General features: G+C 36.2%; 6 protein-coding genes across 9 annotated transcripts; 3 read left to right on the top strand and 3 right to left on the bottom strand.

The window, feature by feature from the left end:
* Positions 1-377: 377 nt before the first annotated feature.
* Positions 378-2422, top strand: LOC127265449 (GDSL esterase/lipase At4g10955-like). The gene is made up of 4 exons (XM_051295238.1): positions 378-507; positions 715-865; positions 1131-2111; positions 2228-2422. The coding sequence occupies exons 1-3, from the start codon at positions 411-413 to the stop codon at positions 2107-2109; spliced, it is 1227 nt and encodes a 408-aa protein (XP_051151195.1). The 5' UTR covers positions 378-410; the 3' UTR covers positions 2110-2111; positions 2228-2422.
* On the bottom strand, positions 2105-3622 carry LOC127265451 (calcineurin B-like protein 4). The gene is made up of 8 exons (XM_051295241.1): positions 3309-3622; positions 3140-3222; positions 3009-3068; positions 2830-2938; positions 2698-2750; positions 2528-2608; positions 2323-2435; positions 2105-2251 (listed from the first exon to the last, which is right to left on the bottom strand). The coding sequence occupies exons 1-8, from the start codon at positions 3376-3378 to the stop codon at positions 2215-2217; spliced, it is 606 nt and encodes a 201-aa protein (XP_051151198.1). The 5' UTR covers positions 3379-3622; the 3' UTR covers positions 2105-2214.
* A 773-nt stretch (positions 3623-4395) lies between these two features.
* LOC127265458 (SUN domain-containing protein 5) lies at positions 4396-7814 on the top strand. Of its 2 annotated transcripts, none has more exons than XM_051295251.1 (4): positions 4396-4913; positions 5396-6741; positions 6812-6897; positions 7270-7812. In XM_051295251.1, the coding sequence occupies exons 1-4, from the start codon at positions 4718-4720 to the stop codon at positions 7502-7504; spliced, it is 1863 nt and encodes a 620-aa protein (XP_051151208.1). In that variant the 5' UTR covers positions 4396-4717; the 3' UTR covers positions 7505-7812. The 2 variants fall into 2 exon arrangements, with proteins under 2 accessions (XP_051151208.1, XP_051151209.1); XM_051295252.1 differs by having other exon boundaries at positions 4776-4913; positions 5384-6741; positions 7270-7814.
* Positions 7815-8912: 1098 nt separating this feature from the next.
* Positions 8913-11152, bottom strand: LOC127265459 (B2 protein-like). The gene is made up of 5 exons (XM_051295253.1): positions 10220-11152; positions 9892-9992; positions 9728-9811; positions 9539-9649; positions 8913-9455 (listed from the first exon to the last, which is right to left on the bottom strand). The coding sequence occupies exons 1-5, from the start codon at positions 10890-10892 to the stop codon at positions 9414-9416; spliced, it is 1011 nt and encodes a 336-aa protein (XP_051151210.1). The 5' UTR covers positions 10893-11152; the 3' UTR covers positions 8913-9413.
* A 5080-nt stretch (positions 11153-16232) lies between these two features.
* On the top strand, positions 16233-19674 carry LOC127265482 (cellulose synthase-like protein G3). Its single transcript, XM_051295290.1, has 6 exons — positions 16233-16881; positions 17469-17609; positions 17701-17826; positions 17925-18368; positions 18462-18809; positions 18897-19674. The coding sequence occupies exons 1-6, from the start codon at positions 16297-16299 to the stop codon at positions 19446-19448; spliced, it is 2196 nt and encodes a 731-aa protein (XP_051151247.1). The 5' UTR covers positions 16233-16296; the 3' UTR covers positions 19449-19674.
* Positions 19675-19770: 96 nt separating this feature from the next.
* LOC127265483 (bZIP transcription factor 16-like) lies at positions 19771-25214 on the bottom strand. 3 transcript variants are annotated; one of them, XM_051295291.1, is made up of 13 exons: positions 25047-25214; positions 24412-24537; positions 24055-24108; positions 23899-23973; positions 23065-23142; positions 22918-22977; positions 22636-22802; positions 22160-22214; positions 21852-21888; positions 21477-21760; positions 20434-20511; positions 20190-20315; positions 19771-20036 (listed from the first exon to the last, which is right to left on the bottom strand). In XM_051295291.1, the coding sequence occupies exons 2-13, from the start codon at positions 24484-24486 to the stop codon at positions 19974-19976; spliced, it is 1152 nt and encodes a 383-aa protein (XP_051151248.1). In that variant the 5' UTR covers positions 24487-24537; positions 25047-25214; the 3' UTR covers positions 19771-19973. The 3 variants fall into 3 exon arrangements, with proteins under 3 accessions (XP_051151248.1, XP_051151249.1, XP_051151250.1); XM_051295292.1 differs by having other exon boundaries at positions 24859-25211; XM_051295293.1 differs by having other exon boundaries at positions 25031-25211.
* Between the last annotated feature and the right edge of the window lie 132 nt (positions 25215-25346).

The following is a 25346-nucleotide window of genomic DNA, read 5'->3' as shown; positions in this document are numbered from 1 at the left end:
TCTCTTCATTTGGGCCATCCAAACGAAACCGCGACTTCTATTTATTGGCTAATTTGTTCGAGCACCCGTTTTAGTTTTGTTTTGTGGAGTACTTCTTTTGAACACGGCCGTATTGTCTATGATATTTCGGTGTCAGCTGCTAAAACACGGCCATGTTGGTTCAGATTACGGACCGTTACATTCAGCCATTATTGTTGATTTTGTAAAGATATGAATTAAAAAAAAAAGATTATATATTTTTATTTAATTTTATTTCTAATAGAAATATATATATATATTTTTAAATAAAAATAATACTAACAGAAAGCGTCTTTGTTACTGGTATGCTAAATTAAAGAAAGAGATGACGTTACAACTCCCAACCAACCAGTCATTCATTCATCCATACCACCGACTGTCTCTTGAATCGAATGAATGTCGCACAGCACAGGCTCTCAAAGCTGTCTCCATTCTCATTACTCGCAGTATCTTCTGCTGCTGCTGCTGCTGCTGCTTCAACCTTCTCAGGTTTCGATAATTCTCACTCTTACTCGCTACTTTTTTATTTCCGTTTTTTTTTTTCTGTAATTTATTTTGATTTAAATGTAGGACTTTTCTGATTCGCCAAACGCGAATTGCGTCTTCTGCTTTTGGTTGTATAGTTTTTACACTGAATTGGATCTCAATTTCTGGTTTTTTGTAACGATTGTTTGGTGTCGTCTTCTAACACTGTAGATTCCAGGAGAATAGAGAATGTGGCGGTGATAAGAAATCAAGCACGGCGTCGGAGAACTAAGGCCCTGAACTTTACCGTGCCCTCGCCCATGGCATCAGACAGGGATAATTTTTACCTCTCAGGACCTTCGCACTTGGCTGCAGTCGACTGGTGAGCCCTCGCACTATGCCTAGGTTGTTTTAGACTCTCAGTAAAACATCGTGTCTTTTAACCAAGACCTAGTTGGATTTGTGATGCACAATGACTGATTCTGTTTGTTGTATGCATACGCCTGCTTGACCTAATTTCCTGTCATGTTTTTATGTAATCTTTATTTTGTATTATCTGCTTCATTCAGAACAATTTGTGGCGTTGAGGCATGTAATGGTGAATGAACCACAGGAATGTGCTATAAATTCTTCACCTCTGTTTCCAGGTCGAATTCCGAGCACAGAAGATCTGTTGCAGCTTGTTTGGTGAAGGGTGTCTATGTGTTGGAGAAAGACAGGCAGGAAAGGAGAGATTGGAATCAAGCTGCCCTTGCTCCTCCTTGGTGGGAGGCTTTTAATTTTCAACCATACAAGTTACTCGTCGATGATGAAGCTGATTCCTGCTTGTTCGGTGCCATTTACCAATACACGGCCTCACCATCGAATGTCAACAATTCAGCTCATCAGGCTCCTCGATATGTTGTTGCTTTTCGGGGCACAATCATCAGTGGAGATGCATTCTCGCGGGACATCGAACTCAACATCCACTTGATTAGAAACGGGCTGCACCAGACATCTCGATTCGAGATGGCGATACAAGCTGTCAGGCATGTTGTTGCAACCTTTGGTAGCTCCAATGTCTGGTTGGCTGGTCATTCCCTTGGATCTGCCATGGCAATGCTCGCGGGGAAGCATATAGCGAAGACGGGAGCGTTTCTTGAATCCTACTTGTTTAACCCGCCATTCTTCTCGCCTCCCATCGAGCGAATCAAGAACAAGAATGTGAAGCGCGGGATTCGAATTGCTGGCAGTGTGATCACTGCTGGACTTGCTCTTGCTGTAAAGAAAAGTAGCCAATCTAATCGGTTAGACGATTCTTTCGTGTCCTTATCCGCATGGACGCCATGTCTATTTGTGAACCGGGCAGATCACATCTGCTCGGAGTACATTGGCTACTTTGAACACCGGAAACGGATGGAGGACATCGGAGCAGGAGGGATTGAAAGACTGGCGACACAACACTCGATCGGCGCACTTTTATTGAACGCAGTGGGGCAGCCGGTTGAAGAGCCACTGCATCTTATTCCATCGGCTAACCTGACGGTGAACCGTGGCCGAGCACGATGCTTCAAAGATGCTCATAGCATCAATCAATGGTGGAGACCTGATCTGCACTTGGATTCCAAGATTTACACATATAGATGATGGTAACTCACTCTTTGTATTAGTTTATTAAAATTGTCCATAGAGATTGAAATATCTCAAATATCTCATCAGATTCTACGCTTCTAACCTAATCTCTTCTTTCTCTTATCTCCTGCAGAAGCTTGGAAATGTTGTCATGTCCCTGATACACAAAAATATGGTTTTCGAAACCCGAAAGTGAATTCGATATGGTGCAGAGTTATAAGAAGTTACCTCAAGTGAGGAATCGTCATGTTCCTCAACACAGATGGTTTCCGAGCAGCCAAATCCTTCCACTCTTCGATGTCGATCTTCCCGTCCTTTCCTAAATCCGCTTCCTCAAAAGTCTCCAGGTGAACAAAATCACATATTTTAAGTTAAGACAAGATGTGGATCATGTTGATCATCAATTAGGATTTGGTTGCAAGTATCATCATACCTTCTCTACCATTACTTCAATAATATCATCGGCTACGATTAGGTTCGACTCGTGGAGCAACTCCACAATCATCTCTTTCACCTTACAGGGAAACCAAATGGACAAAGACAGTGTTTGTAATGGAACAATTAATCCTAAAGTTGTGTTGCAGAAGAAACTCGTCTCATTACCTCTTGTTTCTCAATGAATCCATTCTGCCATATGTCATAGAGCTTGAATGCAACTGTTAGATTAATTCGAAACATAAGTTCTTTTGCAATGATATTACATGAAATTCAACATTTTGAAAGATCGATGCTCACAAATAACTTTCTCAGCCTGAGGTGCATCTGGGTGAAATACACTTAGTGTTTTAACAAACTCCCCGAAATCGATCACTCCATCGTGTTTCAAATCGAACATATCGAACATCTGTCGAAACACAAGCAATAGCAGATCATGATAACAAACTATCCATCATACCAAACAGTTTAAGTCTCACCCTATCCCCGAAAAGAGACTGCTGCTTGCTGTTCATAAACAATCCAAGCTTGAACTCCTCCTGAAATCGAATTCTCATCAACTACAGATCCAATATTTTACTTCAATGGTAACTAGAAAGTTATAACTTACTCTGTTAATGAAACCATCGTCGACTAAAGTGCTGCCGAGCTTCCTAAACACCTCGTTCAACGCCTTAATCTCATTGACAGTAACTGCACAAGAAACGCAAGCTATAAATAAGCACGTTATCGATAGAGCAAAAGCAATTCGATAGCTAAAACTCAATTAGAATGTATACATATTGTTTGAGCTGAGAGTAGGGATGGATCTTCAAATATACGTTGCTGTTTCGAGCCAAAGCACCCCATCGTCGATCGATCGATCGATAGTTAGATTGTGTTCATGTGTAAATGCAGAAACAAGTCTCTATAGGCATGCAAATTTAAAAATAACAACAAAAGAAGCTTTCTGCCAACTTAGCTATTGCAAGATCAAACTCTTGCAACCAACCTAGGATGATGGTTTGATGTGCCACAACTTTTTAAGAAAATAAGAATAAATTGGAATTAGATTTTCGGAATTGTGCTGGGAAGATATTCTTTTGAAAATTTAGCATAATGTAAAGTTACATCTTGCATGCAAAGCTTGGGTAAAAAGCTTTTTCCAAAATCTAGAGATTGATGATAGTTGTGGAATGGAAATCTATTCTCAAGGCACTGAATTTGTTCGACAGGACTTTGATTCCATGAAGAAGAATAAACAATCTACCTGCAGGGAATAATAATAAGACTTCTATGTGATTGATATTCCATATGTTGGAATAGGGTAATATTAATTATGACTATGTATGATATGGTGTTTTTTTTTTTTTATAGTTACATCAAATACTATATTATTTAAGTGTGTGGTTCTTTTTTATTTGATTTGAATATTTTTTATTTAAATTTTATATTAAATTAATGTATATTAAAATATTTTGTGAAAAAAATACATAATCCAAAGTTTAGGGTTTTGAGTTTTGGGAACACTTCCCTGTAGTTTACTTCTATATATTGTAAATGGATGACGTGGAAGGCCAAGGGTTTGACTGGGCTCATAGGCGGAGCCCAATAAAAAAATCCATACCGGTTTTCACACAGCTTGGATCAAAATAATTTGGCCTACTTTGGTTTGGACTTATTGGATCTATTGAATTTTGATAACTTTGAAGCAATTTGAATATTGATGGGTCAAAATAACATTTTACTATATAATATTAAAATTTTGAATTTTTTTTTTTTTTTTTTTGGGTGTGTTCCTAAATAAATTTAATGGACATTAATAGGCAATTAGAAAGCAAATGGTTTTATCAAGATATCAACGTTCAGGATAAGAAGGTGAAAAAGGGTTTGGACGGTAGAATGCGAGTGTGGTGCAATGCACCGAGGTGCAGGGAGTAATTGCCAAGCTTTCCGCTCGCTGTGGAATGGTGGGAAATTGTTTGCCACGAAACACTCTATTGTGTTGGTGTGTGCACTCTCGCATCCCATCGCATCGCATCACCAAACACACACCCACGAGAAAAGAAGAAGGGCGTTTCTGATTTCTCTGGACGATTTGTTCCGGATTACGTACAGTAGGAGTACTCGCGCTCTTTGCAGCAATATGATTTCGAGAGTTGGGATTTAGGGTTATGGAGCTCTGATCAGATAGAGAAGACAATGAGCCATGAAGGAACCGCGGAAAGATGCACCGCCGGCGAAAGTGAATCCCAATTTGTGCAGGAACATCGTCGAGACCCTTAATATTGATACCAAGATTGCGAGGAGGAGCTTCTGTGATCTGTCTCTTTCCCTGTTCTTCTCGCTTTGGTGCTTTGTTTTATTGTTTTATGGTAAATTTGGTCTCTCGCGCGGAAATGAAGGTACACGAATTCCGTTTCTTCGTACTTTTGGGGGCTTTGTTCTTGGTATTTTACGCCATTTCGTTATCTAGTGCCCAGATTTTTAGGTTCTCTGATTAATTGGTAAAGTTTATATTCACCTTCTTCCTTTGGAAGGAGTTTCGATTTTCAGTTTGGCTGTTAACTTATTTACACTCTTCCCACTTTTGTTTTTGTGGTTTATATTGTAGTTGGTTTGATTAACATCCTTTTAGAGCAAGTTTCTTTGAATTGCAAAGTATGTTCAGTTATGGCCTGTCTCTTGTTGTTATGGATGATTATCAGCAATGAAGCAATTTAGAAGAACAATCACCCTACTAGAATTGCTTAGTAGGTTTGTAGATCAATGGGGATTGAACATGTGCGCACTGTAGGGAACAGTTAATCTTGGATTGATAAGTAACTTGATATGCTGCAATTATAGTTAAAAGGTTTTTTGACAGCTTAAATAGATTAAATTTCAGGGGATTCGCCTGTCTATAATGGGCTAATTCACAACACTACCAAGAATGATGATCAGCCACTCAACAATACAGCTTCTCTGCTAAAAAATGGATCTGAAATTATAACAAACAGAGGTCTAATGGAACCAAATGCATCCCTCCTATGTAACGACTCTACGCTGCACAGTAGCCAAGGGATTGTAGAATACTCAATCAGGGAAACAAGAGGATTGGATGAACTGATATCAGTTATCTTAGGTTATGATTCATGTATATGTCGATTAAAGCCACAAGAAGCTGTCAGAGAATATGAACCTACTGAGCAGCAGAATGGTCGAATTCTTTTGAGTTATCCTAATCTTGATGAGTTCAAACATATTTCTAAGCAAGGGAAAAACAGCATCCCTCGTGAACATGTAAACATCACCCACAGGCAGGAGCCTGATGGAACGCCATACAACTATGCCTCACCCTCAAAGGGTGCAAAAGTGGTTGCTCATAATAAGGAAGCGAAGGGAGCAAGCAATATCCTTGGAAAGGATCACGACAAGTATCTGAGGAACCCTTGTTCTGCCGAGGAGAAATTTTTCATCATTGAGCTTGCAGATGAAACTTTGGTTGATGCTATCAAAATTGCAAATTTTGAGCTTCACTCCTCTAATTTTAAGGATTTTGAATTATCTGGGAGCATGATTTATCCGACCAAGATATGGAATACATTAGGGTCATTTGTTGCTGTCAATGTCAAGCATGCACAATACTTTAAACTGCCTGAACCGAAATGGGTTCGATACTTGAAAGTCGATTTGCTGAGTCATTATGGTTCTGAATTCTACTGTACCTTAAGTCATATAGAGGTATATGGAATTGATGCTATTGAACAGATGCTTGAGGATCTTATGGTTACTTCTGGAGGACCTTCAGCTAATGGAATGGAAAATCATAATTTGACTGCAACACCATTGATTCTTCCCGAGTCTGGTTCCAATAACACTGAACCTGATGAAGTTGCTCATGATTTGGTTGAAGCTGTTAGTAAGGGGGCCGGAAGCATTGATGAAGGTCAGAAGCCTTCTTCAGACAGTCCAAAGAAGCCTGCACCCACGAGCAGCATCCCCGATCCAACTCTGAATGCTAGACAGCATCCAAATAGCAGATTGCATGCCGATGCGGCCCTAAAGGTACTGTTACAGAAGGTCAGATCACTCGAGCTAAACTTATCTGTGCTGGAGGAATACATCAAAGAAATTAACAAAAGACGTGGAGATTTTTTGCCGGAGCTTGAGAAGGAGCTGTTGAAGTTTTCTGCTTTTCTGGAGAAAAGTTCATCAGAGACAAAGGATCTCTTGGAATGGAGAGAGATTATGGTATTTTAACAGCTCTTGATATTTGCATTCAAATCAGGTGTTCTGTTATCTAATCAGTTAATTTTATCAGGAAAAAGAAGTGTTCGAGCTGGAGTCTTGGAGGGACGTCGTGTCAAAACAAATGGATCTCTTGGTCACCCAAAATATCATGTTGAGGTCTGCTCTAACATCAGTTGAATACCACGTATATATGGACTTGTGTTTCAGTATCATCTAATCATCTCATACTATTTTACATTGGTTGTGAAAAATTGTTTTAGAATTTTGTCTCTCAAATCTCAATTGTGACTTATTATGGCTTGATTGTTGAAATCTTCTTTTAAAAATCAATGCAAAACTTTTTCAATGGCATCAGCAACACCCCATACAAAAATGCTTAAGGATTTATATTAGCATACAAATATTTGAACATTTTAAGCTTTCATTATTGTGTGATGACTCAGTACTAGTTTTGAGATAATTGTTTCGAACCCCATTCGCTCTCCTCTTCGGTTTTTCATCATCTTGCTCATTCCACCTGTTCTACAGATCAGAGGTGGAAAAGGTTTTACATGAACAGGAAAATTTGGAAACAAAAGAGCTCATTCTTGTAACACTGAGCTTCCTCTTCACATCCATCGCCATTCTCAAAATAATTTCGGTAAGGGTGGCCAGATTCTTCTGTGCCCCAGTCCCTGGCGCAGCTTTCCTGTCGAATAGAGGATGGACTTTAATTCTCATTTTCTGTGGCATGACCATGCTCATCCCTCTGTTTTATGGTTAGTTTCCTAACTATAGAATTAAAGTTTTTAGAAACAAGTTTTTGAGTGAGAGGGGGTAGATAATGTTGGAGCCATGAATGTAGGTGTATGAGTATGACAGATTGTTGTATAGATGAACTGGTTGTTGATCTGAAAGTAAATGTGATGAGAGTGCAAACAGTGACTATTTGTTTTTGAGCATCACTGTGGATGCCAACAATAGAATGAATCAAAGACAGAGTAAATTTAATTTTTATTTTTTATTTATTTATTTTTTTTATAGTAAATTTAATTTTATTGTTGCTTTATAGCTCCCTCTTTGGTAGGATAAATAACACAGCACTACAGCAGCAATGGATTTTATAGTGGAAGAGGCCGTGTTTGTTTGATTTTTCCATCTTATTGCCTTAGAATATTATATTTCATATAATATTTATATTTTGTGAAAATTATATCTATAAAATAATTTTTTATTAATTATAGGATATTTTTTTTATTTAAAATTTAATTTTAGGTATACCAACACCGCCTAAAGCGTAACGTCAATTATTATGACGCGCTCCTTCGTCTATATCATTAATTGGGCAATGGACACCTGTTACATACATCATCTTCAGCCTCAAATTACGCTTGTCCCTTTCTTCCACAATTTTCACAAAAACAGATGGGAGAAAATAAAATGATGAGATAAACCTTAAAACAAATATATCTATATTTATAGAACAAAAATAAATGGATAAATTTTGATATCACAGCCAAATTAGTTTCGGAAAAGATTTACACCACTCGGAAAAGAAAATAATAATAATTGATTAGTTATATCTCGTAATCCTTACTGCCAAATTTCATGGAAAAAGTAAACCTGCCGACCAAACTCTTATTCAAGAATTTGGTATGGAAAGCATTAAACTGTTCTAGATCTATGATCCCAAATTTCACCCGCATCTTAAATAAACAATTACCATTTATATGCAAATGAAGGCTCGTACGTTGCTATTTGACTATATTGAAATTTTAATTTATATTATTATAATATGGTGGAGACCAACAAGCATTTGCCACTAAGGCATGAAAAAATATTGATTTGGTTGGTGTATCTGTACTGTACGGATCTTATCTTGACCAGTTGCTCAGTTTCTCACATGGGCGTGGGCACCTAAAAATCATCGTCCACTGCCTGAGTCACCTTAAAAAAAAGGCCTAATCAATACCTTAATGGCCCTTGTCCTCACTACTTATTTTCATGATAAAAGTTAAAAATAAAAATAAGAGCAGACAAAAGCCAGGCAGCAAGCATTACCATGGCAATTCAGTATCAAGATTCGTGACACCAATAGACAGACAGGTGTAGACTTCAGACAGGACTCAGAAATGGGAATCACTTCGATTCGATTTCTACTGTATGTATTATCATTATCATCATCGTCGGTGTGGCCTTAATTCCTAGTTTTATTAGATCGCATCACTTTCAAGAAAGCTGCTACACAAACATTTGAGGATGCTCACTCTAACTCAAGTTATTCATCTTAATCTCGTCTCATCACCACACACATATGAGCACAACACAGCCCTTATTACAACCTTCACATAGAATTTTATTACAAACATATTGCCGCAGCCATAGTTTGAACTGGCCTTTTGAGTATATAATAATATATATAATATAAAAGTAGAGTTACTAGTTGAACATGTAAACACTAAAGGAAGGCAGACAACTGGGGAGTATCAAAATGGCTTCATTGCCCCAATACTCCTCCTCTTACATTGTCTGACTTCCATATTTACACATACACACACATAAACACTTAACCTAGGGATGCTTTCCCTTCGTTCCATTAACTTATAACTATTCTTTAGTCTTCCTCTCCTCCCCAACTCTTTCTTTGGGTATGAAATATATATATATATATATATATGTTGCTGAGCCACTCTTTAAGTGCTGATCTCATCAAAGATATCCAAGAGGGAGAGAACCTGCAACAATCAGATCAGATTAGCCATCATTGATGATAGATTATATACAAACAATTGTGGGCGTAGCATAACAGATCAATTACCTCAGGGATGTTCAGCTCGAGGCGAAATTTGGGTCCATCGTAGTGGTGAAGAATTGGCCTGAAAGAGTCCTCCTCCAATGGCTCACAGATCTTCCTTGTTACAACACGAACCTACACAAAGAAATTATTGATTTAGCTTTAGCAAAAGCTCGAATTCGCCAACAAATGATGTTGTAGTTGATCACAGACCTGAGCTGGGAATCGTGATTCGCCAGGGTTTTTCTTGTCCTCCCAAGCTGTTGGGTCGATGTTAGTCCCACCAAAGCTTGCAGCCTGCAGGGATGATGAACATTAACAGTCAAGAACCATCAGCTAGATGATTATACAAAGGCAATTGTTGTAACACCATGTACCTCAAACACCCCATGGAGCTGATGGGTAGAATAGTTGTAAAGAAACAGCGGTAATCCTGGGGTAATTGCTCGGACAGAGTCTCGGTAGCGGGGAGGTAAACCTGAACAGTTCATTTACAATCTATGTTTAATGTTTGAACTCATGAGTCTTAGATTGATTCAGATCTTAAATCTTAAATCTGTAAATGACAGCCAATTTATCGCTAATAATTCATCTACCATGACAGTAACCAATGTTCTAATAGATCGTCTGTATCTAAGAGCAGATTTATCCATATGTTAACAAAATCAAGCTAAAAATCAGACGAAAAGAGGTAGCCAGACATACCAAAGAGTTGTCTCTTGAGATTCTCCGCCATGGTATCATTGTTGCAGACAAAGATGTACCCTCCGATGGTCTCGTTTCTGGGCAGAGCTTCCGCCGGCGGCAGAGTCTTGAATCTCTTGTCCGCTGCCGTCTTGTCGCCGCTACCGTTGCTGTTGTTACCATTACCGTCCTTGTTGCTCGCCTCCTTATTCCCTTTATTCTTCTTCCCGATTTTACCCCCAAATTCCTCATTTTTGCCACTCCTGCCCACCTTCCCGTTCACCGCGACGTTGCCGGCGAAAGCGCCGCCTTTGCTGTAACGATTCATGTTTAAGGAAGGGCTGGAGTAAATACCTTTATTAAACCCTCCGTTGAGCCCAGCTGGATCCGATCCAAACCCGGGGTAATTGATATTAGCGTTAAGAACATCGTTGATCGGAGCCTTCCAGACATCGTTGCTGAATCCTAGATCGAATTCCGGCTTCAGATCATTAACCAACGCGGCGGAGAAAGGCGCCGCCATCGCATCCCCACCGTTCCGAAAGTCGAAATTCCGTCGCTCCTCGGCGGGACGCTTCGCCGCCGCGTAGCTAGTACTCCAGATGGAATCGTTGAGAGACAGATTAGCTAGGGTATTCGTCTGCAAACGGAGATTGTCGCTGAACTGCCAGAACGACGACTGATTCCCTTCCATATCCTCAAACAACAAACCAAAATCCCTACTTTTTCTACAGAAATCCGATCCAATCCTCGATCCACGGCGCACCGAAAGAGAGAGAAATTAGAGGAAAAATACGAAATGGGCTGTGAAGAAAAAGCCGAAATTAGCGAACGAGGGTATATATAGGGGTGAGACAAAAAGGCGAGTTCTAGAGAAAACAAGGATAGATGGTAGTAAGTAGTAGCGTGTAGATTTGTCAAAGGTAGTGAGGGAAAGAGGAAAAGTACAGTGATGAGTGAGTGAATACCAAGGCAAAGCAAACCAAACAATGGGCAGCGGCTGGGAAATCCAAAATAAAATTACAAAAATAAAATAAAATTACAGTAGACATGGAAGGTGAAATTGAATCGAGTACAGTAGTTAGAGGTTTTTCAATTAGGTGAGGGGTGACGGCACAAACGCGCCTTCTATAGTTGGAGAAGATGACGTTGACTGGAAATAACCCCACTATATCACCGCCTTTCATTCATCTCGCTGATTCAGCTTAATCAACGGTCCAGATTCTTCCTCTGGTTTTCGGATCCCGGACTATGACCTAGCGAAGTGGTGGGCAGTTGAGTCCACGCCAAATTTCAATTTTTATTTTTTTATTTCTACCAAACAACTATTAAATGTAAAAATAATTTCAAGCAGAGTAATGGCATTCACGATCCTATTAAATAATTATAAATTTATTTATTTATTTTCAATAAAAGCATCCCATGGGATAAAAGCATCAAATATTAGAATCCAATGAATTTGAATGAGTCCAGTTAAATTATTAAAAAAAAAAAAAGAAAAAGAAAACACACAAGGCTCATGTGAAATGGAACCTGTCACAAGTTGCTCAGCGAACACCTGGCAAAGAACTTTCCTCTCTCATAAAACCGTACATTAATATATTTATTAATTGGTATATTCACGTCTACTTAGAGGCAATGCTCTTTTTATAGGCATATTTTGTAAGTTTTAGTAATTTATGCAAAAAATAAAATAAATTGAATATTTGTTTTTTTATATAAATTAATAAATCAATTATTATTTTACTTTTAATTTTTTTAAAAAAAAAATTCAACAAATCAATTATTATTTTACTTTTAATTTTTTTAAAAAAAAAATTCTAAAATTTGAAAAACCTCCACCTAAACAAAATAAAAAAAGCTTCGCATTATATTTTGGAATTAATTAAGAATTTTAAGTTTGTTTGAAAATATAAAATAAATATTTAAAAAATAATATTCAATACTATCTTATATAAAAATAAATTTATAATATACTCCATTCTTCCCAAATATCCTGCAATATTTTTTTTATGTCTCAAAACACTGCAATATTTATAAAATAGAAAATAATTAATTATATTTAATCTCTACTCCACACTTTATCCTCTCGTATCATCCGAATAAAAAAATATATATATATTTCTCTCTCTATCACATTACTATTCAATATTATTCATTGTCAAAAAAATAAATGTTGCTACTTGCTTGGGATGGAGTATTATTTTTGAAAATTAAATAAATAAATTTATCTGCTTATTCATTTCCCTGCCACCTGTTAGTCAACTGCGCTATTAATTTGTAGCATTAAATACTCCGTTCTAAAATATTGATTAGTTTTTATTATGGTATTCTTTTAATTAATGATAAAACTTTAAAAGTTCCTAATCTATTTTACACCGTTTTTTATTTGAAATTTGAAATTATATATTCCCTTCCTCTGTCCCACAAGTTTGAATGTTTGGGTCACTATAAATATGACAATTTAGCATAAATATAATTAATATATAATTAAAAATATATTAATAAAAATAATTATTTTATAATATAAATAATTATAAATTAAAATTAAAATAACTAATTAATTTAATTAAAATTTTAAAAAAATTAAATTTAAAAATTTAAAATTAAATTAAAATATGTAATTATTTTTTTTAAAAAAAATGAAAATAATATGAGACGCGGAAAAACAAAAACAACAATTAATATGTATATAGTATGTGAAATGGAGGCAGTATTAATTAATAAAAACTGTAAAATATTTATTATAAAAAATGATGCTAGTTTTGAAAAATAGGTTTTAGATGGCTTTGTGCGCTAATGATGGGCCATTTTTTGGGCCCAGTAAGAGAATAGGCATAACCAATCCAATAGAACTCTGAAATTGGATGGGAGTCAAGGCGTTCTACTGTACATTGCAATTTTGTACTATTATACTATATTTTTAATATATAATAATATAAATATTTTAATTTCAAGATAAATAATTTTGATTAATATATAAATGTATATCTATTATTTGATTTTATTTTTGTTGAAATGAAATAAGAAAAAATTATATTGTGAATAAAGAAGTATGATGTCCAATGATGAAAAAATTCTTATATTAAATAGTTATGATTCGTAATAGTTTATTCCTAAATTATGTATGTTACTTTTTTGGATCTATTTTTTTTTTTTTACGTCACTTTTAAATTTCGGCTACGTAGGAGTGAGTATTTGAAATTTCCATTTGAATTCGGACAAATTCAAAAAAATTCAAATTTTCATTTTTTTAACCGAACCAAAATAACTGAAATCTAAAAAATTAAGAAATTTTATTTTTAAAATTCTATTTATTAGAGTTTTAAATAAATATAATAAATAAAAATAAGTATATTAATATATAATTAGTAAGTTTGAAATTTATATTTTCTTAAAAATTTATATTTTTATTAAAATATTAAATATATAATAAAATATATTAATATATTAAATTTTTACCATATCGAATGAATTTAAATTTTATAAAATGTTCAATTTGACAATTTCAACCAAAATTTAATTCAGTTCAGATCGCATATTTTAATTTTAGGATATTTTGCTTAGACAGAGATAATGGGCCCATAGTTAGTTATGACCCAATGTGACCGAGGTACAAGCCCAGTCTATACTCTGTAGCTATAAAGTATGAACCCAAATTTAGCCCAAGTCCCCGACCCGACAGACTTACGCCCAGACTCGCTCCACGTGCTAGTAATAAGAGTTACCAAGGGTGTGTTTGTTTGGGGATTGAATTTTAAATACAAAATTCATTTTTATTTTTTTTTAAATATCAAATTAAATACTTATTTTGTATTTTTTATATTATATTAAAAATTAATTTTACATTCAAAACATCACATCAACAATTATTTATATCACATCATACAATTATTTAAATTCAAAATTTATATTATTCAAATCCCAACACAAAATCCAAATCTCCAAACAAACACACCCTAATTTCATTTGTTTATTTCTCTAGTAAGGTAAATGGAATTCAATTGATGTACCCAGTGACGGAATTTAGGGATAAAATGTCAATTCATTATTTTTTTTTTCCAATACGATAATCAAAGAAAATGGAATAAATAGCTACAAATTAAATTTTTAGAAATATATTTTAAAAAATTTAATAAAATTATATAATTTCTACTAAAAAAAATTAAAATTTAAAAATATAAATCAACAAAATTAAAAAAAAAATTATTATTATTTACATTATAAGATAAAAAATAATTGAAAAATAGAGAATGACAAAATAATAAAAAAAAAATCATATTTTTATTATTTTTTACATTAAAAAAATCATATACTAATTTTGAAGACCGGATCCAGCTTGTCTCCTAGCCCTATCTACCCAGCATCAGATTGGCACCATTGTGTTTTGGATCCACTGAATTTTTATTTTTATTTTTATTTTTGTAAAAGATATTGTTCGAATTAATGTTGGTAAAGCATGATCATGAGATGAGCAACATTTATATACTACTTCCGTCCCATGAGTGTATACTCCTTCCGTCCCATGAGTGTATTACTGTAGACACGAAAATTTAGGTAAAATATAATTAATAAGTAATTATGAAGTATATTAGTAAAAATAATTATAAATTAAGATTAAGATAAGTAAATAGTTTAATTAAAATTAAGAAAATTATAAAATTTAAAATTTAAAATGCGATTAAAGTGCATAATTATATTTTCAAAAATATAAATGACAAGTTATGTGGGACGAATGAAAATAAAAAATAGGGACAAATTATGTGCGACAGAGGACTACGTGTTTTGAAAATTCACCTGTCTTTTTCCATAATGCAATACCGTCTATTTATTGGTTCATTAGTTCTAGCTAGTGCCTGCATTTGAATTTCATGTATATCTATATATATATATATGTTGATATTGATGGATTATTTGTATTGTGTAGGCCACTTGCAGCTGAGCTGCGTATGGAATATGCAATTTTTCTTCCCCGTAAATCTTCTTCAATTATTGGAGTCAAGTCAATAACTGCATGTGTCGTGTCACGCGCGCCATTATATACTGAAAATTGAGTTTCTTTGTGGTATAAACATTCTATTCGGCTAGCGATTTATTTACTATTTTAAGTTCTGTTTGTGTAGAGATTTCTTTAAAACTTTATTATTTATTATTATTTTTAAAGATCAAGTCGAATATCTATGCTTCAAAGTTTTTATTACTTAAAATTCAATTTCCAAACAAACAAAATTATTAAGCATTTGTTTCGGTTGCAAACTATTAAGTTTAGCTAAAGAGTTTATCCCTCCACATTATTTGATTTTATTTGTTATACTCTCTCCGTCCTATAACAAAATATTCATTTTTTATTTTAGTCTATTTATCTAATATTACAAATACCCTTATAACTTACACTATATTACACAAATGTCATTACTTTTATATCACACATACTAATAAAGTTTATTTTAGTTATTTCTATTTTATTCATACTATATCCCAATATAATACTAATATTTTTAAAATTACGTGAAAAAAGCAAATGAATAAGACGGAGGGAGTATATGATTCGTCTAATGCGATTTATTTTATTGGCCTAATTTTTAAATTATTAGATTCAAACTCAGAGACCTCTGATTTATTTGGTACAACGGAAAAATCTTATAAAAAAATACAATATATACGTTTTAAGGTATAACTGAGGAATATAATATTTTATATAAAATATTAATGTAAGATATATTTATTTATGTGAAAATATTAATGAGTAAACAAAGATACAGGTAAGAACAAAAATAATACAAATTATTTGTGTGATTTGGATTTTTAAGTTTGTATAAAATAGTAATATTTTAAATAAAAGTAATTATTTTGATGCAATGTAAATATATATTGATTTAATATTTTAAATATAAATAAGATTTTAATATAATATAAAAATAAAAAAATAAATATTTTATTAGATTTTTTAAAAAAAATTTTAATCAATGAATTAATTATTACAACAAGATAGTTCTATATAAATGTTACTGTGTGATTTTATCTATAAATATTTTGGTTTGTCCGTCACGTTGTTTGCAGCGAGTGCCAAACCAAAGAGGAGCGGCCAATTCAGCAGAATGAAAACCGCCGCCGGACAACCGCCGCTTCACTCTCTGCGCTACCTCCGACGACGTCACCTCAACCGTATCTATGCGGCGGTTTACGTGTCGGCGATAGCGTGCCTCCTCTACCGCCACATCCACGCGCTCCTCCACTCTCCCACACTACTCTCCTTCGCCGCGACCTTCCTCCTCTTCATCTCCGACGCTATCCTGGCCTACATGTGGTCGACGTCACAGTCGTTCCGTATGAATCCGGCGGAGCGGCGAGCGTTTCCGGAGAATCTCGCGAAGGTTCTGGACCGGAGCGATTTCCCGAGCATGGACATATTCATATGCACGGCGGATCCGTACAAGGAACCGCCAATCGGCGTGGTTAACACGGCGCTTTCGGTCATGGCGTATGACTACCCGGCGGAGAAGCTGTCGGTGTACGTATCGGACGACGGCGGATCGGAATTGACGATGTTTGCGTTCGTGGAGGCTGCGGAGTTCGGTAAGGTCTGGCTGCCGTTCTGCAATGAGAATAACATCACTGACAGATGTCCTGAAGCTTATTTCAGCTCAAATTACACCATCACTGCCGACACTCAGGAGATCAAGGTATACCTATATTCCAACTTTCCAATTCCATCAATCCTTACTTCCATGGCAACAGATAAGTTCCTTTTCTTTAGTTTGGTTTTTAGCTTAATTAGATGAAATTAGGAGACAAAACGAGATAGTATTGCGATACTTCCACTCTTCAATTTCAACGGTCAGGATTGAACGACAGGGTATGATTGAGGAGATATTGTCAGAATGATAGAATTTGCCTTCATTCCACAAACCAAGGATCTCTGGCGAGGTCCTGGACCCCGGTACCCGGTGGCTCCTCCCTAGCAGAAAATGCCGTACGGCACCATAAAACGGCGACGTTTTGGGGTGAGAGAAACAAATAAAACAACCCCGACGTCACAATCCTTGGCCCTACTCCCTAGCGACAACAACATGGCCTAGAGTTATCTTTCTTGATATATTTGAAGTGACCACTGTGGTGTCCTCTGTGCAAATCTGACTTTCATAATCTGGACTGAACTGTAGTAAGAATGAATGAATTAAAAATAATAGAGTAGTTATGCACTACACTACACTACAGTCTGCATATATGAGTCATTTATTAATACTAATCCAAAAGCAACATACTGCAGATGATGTACGAGAGCATGAAATTGAAGGTGGAGAGTGCAGTGGAGAGGGGCAAAGTTAGCAGCACCGATGATGCACTTCATATTCTCCAACACTTCCGTGCTAAAGACTTCACCCGCCACAACCATCCCTCCATCATTCAGGTATCTCACAACACACAAATCCATAAATCAAACTATCCAGTATTTATATTATATTAACATAAATTATAGCATATTATTTGTCTCAATCTAGGTATTGTTAGATTCCAAAAAAGATAGAGACATTAGAGGCGGGAGCATGCCCAACCTCGTCTACGTCTCTCGAGAGAAGAGCAGCACCACACCACACCATTTCAAGGCAGGAGCTCTCAATACTCTTGTAAGTTATGTTAATTTTCATTTCACTTACGTAAATATCTTACCTAATTCATGCAAAATTCATTCCATCATTACCTGATTTTTTCCCAACTTTGTTAGCTACGGGTTTCGGCGTGCATGACCAATTCACCAATTATCCTAACATTGGACTGCGACATGTATTCCAATGACCCATTAACGGCCCAAAGGACCTTGTGCTACTTGCCCGATAAGTCCTGTAAGCCCAATTCCGGCTACGTCCAGTTTCCTCAACGATATCACGGGCTCAACACCGCCGATATTTATGCCTCCGAGCACAAGCGTTTGTTCCTTACTAACCCTGCCGGTATGGACGGCCTTAAAGGGCCCAATTACGTTGGCACCGGCTGCTTTTTCTGCCGCCGTGTGTTCTTCGGAGGCCCGTTATCATATATTGGGCCGGAAATCATGGAGCTTGGCCCAGATAACATTGTAGACAAGCCCATTAATAGTCCAGAGGTTTTTAATCTGGCCCATCAAGTGGCCCGGTGTGATTATGAGGACCAAACCAATTGGGGTTCTAAGGTAAAGTAGATTTCCCTTCTTTTTTTTTTTTTTTTTAAATTTTTTTGTTGTCTAAGATTGAATAGATAGTTTAATCGTGAAAAAAAAATGTAGATGGGCTTCCGATATGGGTCGTTGGTCGAAGATTATTACACAGGCTATCGCCTGCAATGCGAGGGATGGCAGTCCATATTCTGTGATCCAACTAGGCCCGCTTTTTTGGGCGATGTACCGATATCTCTTAATGATGCATTGAGCCAGAGCAAGAGGTGGGCTGTCGGGCTTCTAGAAGTGGCTTTCTCCAAGTTTGGCCCATTAACCTACGGAATAAGGTCCATGGGCTTTTTGATGAGCCAAAGCTATGCACACTATGCATTTTGGCCTATCCACTCTTTCCCTGTCACTGTTTATGCCTTTCTTCCATCACTAACTCTTCTGCAAGGAATTCCCATCTTCCCCAAGGTATAATTTCACCTCAAAACTTTGAATGATTTGATCTAATAGTATCAGCTTAGCATGGATTCTACCTCACAATTCATTGCTATCCAGATTCACGAGCGATGGTTTCTTTTGTATGCTTTTTTGTTCCTTGGAGCATACGGACAAGATTGTGCAGATTTCTTACTAACACGAGGAACACTTATACGATGGTGGAGTGACCAAAGAATGTGGATCATAAGGAATCTTTCATCACATGTATTTGGATTGATTGAATACATGGCCAAGCACTTAGGCATGGCTACGCATGGATTCAACGTAACGAGCAAAGTGGTCGACAACGAACAAAACAAGAGATACGATCAAGGGATCTTCGAGTTTGGAGCTCCATCGCCAATGTTCGTGCCATTGGCAATGGCAGCCATCCTGAACTCAATAGCTTTGTTTAGTGGATTGGTGCTCGTCTCGAAGGATGGATCGAGCTTGGATGGCTTCTTTGTGCAAATATTCATTGCTTTCTTTGCAGTGGCGAATGGATTGCCGTTCATCGAAGCCATGGTTTTGAGAAGGGATAAAGGAAGAATGCCTACAAAGACTACAATCACCTCTGCCATTCTTGTGGCTGGATTGTACGGAATAGCCTCTGTTGTAGCAAAGATTTGAACAGAAAGAAGTTTCTTGTAAAATAATGTCTAATAAGTTATGGTAAGGACTGCTAGCTGCGATACACATTGGTTGTTCAGTTAGTTTGTGTTATTGTTTTATCGGATGCTGCAGTTGCACCCGATGACGGCCTCAGGTGAAATGATTTGAAGTGTTACTAGGTTTACCTATGGACCAGTGTACTAAATCGACAAGATCCTACATGTTATGTTCTTTTGTCCTCTAACATAGTAATAATAGTCCCTTCTCGATTCACTAACTTAGACATTGTTAAAATAAAAGCATTGCCATTCTAACAGGATGGCAAGTAATCATGAACATATATTACTCTATCTCTATGGCTGGACCATCTGGATTCCCAGACCACAAAAGATTGACCGACGAGAGAATTGACAGACGGTGTAACAAATGTTAAGATACGATTAGATTCAACAGCGTACGATATAGATAGTGGGCGTTCTGTGTCGCTAGATGTTAGGTTGAGCATGACCTGCTGAGTCGAATCGAATTATTGAGTATCCTCAGTCAGTGTTGGTCATCACTACTGCATTTTGGATCTTCTTGACCAGTAAGCTCTCCAAGTTTACCCTGGAAAGCAAAATTCACTCACTTCTGAATAGAAAGATCTTTGGTGGTTCGGTTCTCACGAGTAGAAACCGATGGGGTGAAGATACGTGCATAGCACTTTCTTAAAAAGTATAAGCTAAATTTCTGAAAGTATTAGATGAATATCATTAATACCTTCAAAGATGCATTCTCAGCACGAACTTCCTCGATTTGACTCTTTACACGATCCAGTTCTGCCCTGAGAGATGCATTTTCCTCTTTCAAAGCATCAGCACGCTGAGTTAGTTCTTCACCTTCTGCCTGGATCCCATATGCAGAAACAATCAAAATTCAGGACCATTATATATATACATATATATATATGAAAGGAGATAAATCAACACTATTGCTAAAAGGAAGGTAAACAATGACAGGTTACCTGCTTGCGTTGTCTGGACCTTCGGGCAGATTCCCTGTTTGATTGCTTCCTTCTCTGTTTTTTGAGCTCCCTTTCATCCTAAAACAAAAAGGAAATATACAGGAAGTGAAGGTCTATGAATAGATAAACAGAATCAATTGATTTACTTTTCAAACAAAAGGTCATAGTGAAATCAGATCATGCATGGTAACAATATTTGACTATTGCTTGACCATATTGACAATAGCAAACAACAATGACAGAAGGATTAGTAGGCAGTCCCCAACGGGTACAAGTATGTTCTAGTAATTGTTGACAACCCCAGCATTCAAACTTATAACATAGTAAGACTTCAATCCCCTTAATGTCTTTTGTCAATGCAAGGCTATTGCAAGCATCAACACTTTACACGTGTCAGCTGTCTACAATATGTAAAGTTCACTTCAGCTCCATAAATACTTCTCTTCTAGATTGCCAATATCTAACAGAGTGGTGTTTCAAATGTTCAAATTATATACACGAGGGACCAAAGTCAATGATATAAAGTCGGCTTTTCAGGCCTCTTCACTTGGTGAAGAAGACCATGAGTTCATCACTAAACAGATGAAGGTGAGCAAGACCAAACTGACACTGTAAGCGGCAAATGTGCTGGTGATATCACAAATGGCAAATTAATTCACTAAGTCATTGTGGTATGTAAAAGTTTCCCAACTATTCTAAATAATGTAGAACAGGAAACAGCAAAACACCTCTCTAATTCTTTATTGAAGTCATAGAACATGGAACTAATTGCAACAATCATTACAGACAGAATGTTTCATCAACAAGTGAAATAGTTGCTTATAAAAGTAAGCCAGGTGGAGGATGGAACGTCATGAGTCACAAGAAACTCTGTATCATCACACGAGTCTTTACCAAAAACAAATAGCATTAAAAAATAGTGAAGAAACCAATTCAAAACAGTATATAATTTATATGGCAGCCTAACACACATTTCTTTTCAACCAAAAGAAAAAATTTAAATGAAGCATTCATATAGATAATGAAAATAAACAATGGGAAACCTGAACCCAGTGCTGTGACTGCATGTTGTCTCGTGAACCAGGATGCCCAATCCCTCCCGTAACCAAACTAGCTGACACCTTCCCCCGCATTGCAGGAATAGCAGATGTTGGGGTAGCATTCCAGTAGTCCATTCCAATATTTAAGTTAGTAGCAGGGCCAGGGACACCACTCACTGTCCCCACCGGCATAGGCATGATTCCCATTGATTGACTTACCATTACACCAGCCATATTAGGTCCACCATTTTCGGAAATGTGAACAGCACCTCCATTTTGAGATGGTTCTTTTATAACAAAAAATACCATAAAAGAGTCAAAACAGAGTGCAGCAAGCAGCCTGAGATTGGATTATGAGTATAATTCCTAGACCTTAACCTGAATCGGGCTGGCCATCAGACTTCCCTTGGGACTCCTGTAAGATTGTTAGAATAAGTGAATATATACATAGAATTAGCGCAATACATTCATTATTAATATTATTATGATTATAATAAACTCATCTTAATTTTGATCTTTAGCAAAAGGAAAATACAAAGACTTGTATTGACAATTTTACAGGCCACAAATGTTAGTAAAAAAGAACATGCATGGAAAATGAGCTATATCTCCCGTCAGTTTCAAATCCTATGTGTCCAATCTTTGTCAAGCACACATCCACTTGCACAAAATAGATGATTGCTTACAGTTTGGAAATTTGCATCACTTCCTTCACTTGAACCTTTACTCACACTCTCAGAACTGCAAATTTAATTATTAAAAGAAAAAAACAAAAAAAACCCTACATTAGATCTCTGTCTATATATATATATATATGTTTGTGTGTTTTAAAAGTTTAACATACAAATTATAGTAACTAAAAGAAGTTCAAAATACACTTAATAAACTCCAAAGTAAAAGCAGCACGGAAAGTGAAGATGAATAAAGGAGCAAAAAATGTTAAGGGAACATATGAAAAGTTAGTCCTTGAAAGGATTATAATTAGCAATGACAAAAAGTACATATAAAAAAATAACTGAGAGAAGATAAATATTTCACATTGAAGTCATTTTCTAGGCTCTTGGTTAAATGAGAATTGGGGTAAAATTGTCCACCGGAAAGCATCCATAGAATTACCAGTAGAAGTGTCAACTCACTTTTTCAGTTCCTCATATTTCAATACCTTTTAGAACGGACACCATTTTCATGGCCACCTGATGTTTTACCATCTTCATTATTCTTCCCAGTAAGCATATTTAAACTGCCCAAACTTCCCCTGGACCTTTTAATCGGCAGCTTTCCTTTAGCCTCAGAAGACTTGCCATCCACCTCCGCACCAGGAGTGTTTCCCTATATGCATATCAAGAAAATGTTTCTGATTATGCATGAAGATTATCAACAGGTTACATGCATTAAATTATAAATACATAGGAAGAGAAGTGCAACAAATACTACACTGACTCACAGAGGTTTCAGCAATACCGTTAGGAGAGGGGACGGGCAAAGGGCTAAAAGGATAAGGCCCCTAAATAAGTTTATTGACAAAAAAGAGAAAAGGTTAGCCATGTATGGCATTTTCTTATCAATGCAACCAATAAAACTAAGAACATACCGGAGCCATAGTTGGAGGATGTGCATACATGCCAGCATGAGGGTACATGGAAACATATGGAGGTGGTGGAATAAATTGCTGCCATGAGTACAGCAAAGAGAACCAATAAAAAATAGAAGGTGAGTGCAATCACTGAAAAATGAAATGACTTATACAGGACCAGGACCATCACATCAGCACATCTTATCAGGTGCTATTTCTTAATAACTAGTGAATGAAACTACTCCTCTTGCTTGGAATCAGAGAAAGAAATCAAATGAAGCAAATCGCAGGAAAGTGAAGGATGACTGCTATGTGCATGAAAGACAAGTTTCTAACAGTGAATAATTAAGTGTAGAATTGACTGAATTCTGACTAAGATACAGCAGATCCATAGCTACCTCAGTTTACAAGTTTTAAATGGAAATAACCATGAGTAGAATTTTCAGAACTCTTGTGAAAAACAGAATAGCCTTAGGCTTTTTAGATGGCACAGAGGACATGACTACTGTATTTGTCACCATGTTCTTGGAATCAAGCCATTCCTCTGAACCAAAACAAAATATGAACAAAATCCCTGAGTTTTTAAATAGTTTGACACTGATAGAAACATACATATTCCCTGGAATAACTTCCAATTCCTTCCAAATTTAACAACATTTAATCACATACACACGTGCAATATTGGTACTAACTCAGTACAATCTAACTCCGTAAGTGGCAACAATCCAACTCTATAAGTTGCCATGTTCTGACCATATTTTATACTAAAATATTTTTTCTACATAATTTGAGTGGTCCATGTTCTAATAGTCAAATAATGCTTGAAAACAAACAAAAACATAAATTGAATACCTGAACTCCCCACATGTAGGGATGCGTTTGCGGACTTGAAGCCAAAAATCCAGGCGGAGGCATAGGAGAATATGCCTTACAGAATAAACAATGGAGCCATATAATTACAGATATAAAAATCAATCAAGAAAATACTAAACTTTGAATAATATCAACCTGAAATACAGACCAATCAGGCGCAACTGAGCCAGAAGCAGTTGAAGCCTGCTCCTGAAATTACGAAAAGGATACATCACTTCAAGTTACTAACAGCTGCTGATATTCAATTTGACCATATGTTTGGAATAGATTTGATAAATACAAGAAGCCAAAACTTAAGCACCATTTCTAACACTGCAAAACTTCGATTAAGCTAAATCCAAGCAGGAAGTGATGTAATGAAGAGTAGACATATCTTAAACTCTGCTAAATAAAAGCACTGTAAAATATCTATTTACTGATAATTTATACACTTCGATTCTTTACTAGAAACTTGAACTGTAACTAAGTACTACAGTTCACATGGAGTATCACCTGTGTAGTATGATTTTTTGGCTCCTTAACTTCTTTTTCCTCCTTGGAGGATTTATCTACTTCACTGCTTCCCATCTTGTGATGAAGAAACCTACCGCCTAATACCCATATAACACTCTAGCCATCCTGTTACAGACATGTATTCAAAAAACAATCATTTAGAAAAATGGTGAACAAAAGAAAATTTACGGACGCACCTGGCTACAATGAAAAACACCAAAATCCTCATTTTTATTTTTATTTTTATTTTGCATGCTATTCAATTCAATGGTCATACATTAAATCCCCAACTATATATAAAGTCATAGTAAACTTCCAGCATAAAGACACAGCAGAGTATTCATCAATAATCACATCAACAAAGCCAGAGCATTCAAAACCTTCAACCATATCTGAAGCACAAGCACGACAAAGATTAATGGCACTTAAGTGAATCTGCAAAATTACCACAAACAAAAAACAGAGTCCTAACTCAGCAAAACCGAACCATTGGTCCAGCTCAGCAACACAAAGGTCGAACCTCACTTCTTATTTAACTATCAACGAGAATCTAAACTGAAGTTTATATATAATACGGCTCCAAAAGAAAAACGGCAACCAGAAAAAAGAAAAAACACACAGCAACACAATTTCACCAAATTTTAAACGCTGTCCGTAACAAATTGAGAATCCAAATAAGCCAAACTATATCGAAATGGCAAATGAGCTCCTTCTTTGTCAGATCGCCGACGCGTTGTCGCCAGAATTTGAACGGAGAGAAAATTGAAAGAGCGAAGTGGAAGCCGATGTGGTGTCCACCGTGGATTTGAAGCAGTTGTGATTGGATGTAAATCGTGTAATATCCAACGCCTGAGATTTAGCCACGTCGCAATCAATATGTCGTGTTGTCGCATAAAGAGTAACTTGAGCAATTGAGCTCACGGGTAGGTTTATTA

Source organism: Andrographis paniculata, unplaced genomic scaffold (genome assembly GCF_009805555.1).
Source record: "Andrographis paniculata isolate CXL003 unplaced genomic scaffold, ASM980555v1 Contig73END, whole genome shotgun sequence".
NCBI classification, from domain to species: Eukaryota; Viridiplantae; Streptophyta; class Magnoliopsida; order Lamiales; family Acanthaceae; genus Andrographis; species Andrographis paniculata.
Note: the sequence above shows the minus strand (reverse complement) of the source record. Positions and strands in the feature narration are given on the sequence as shown.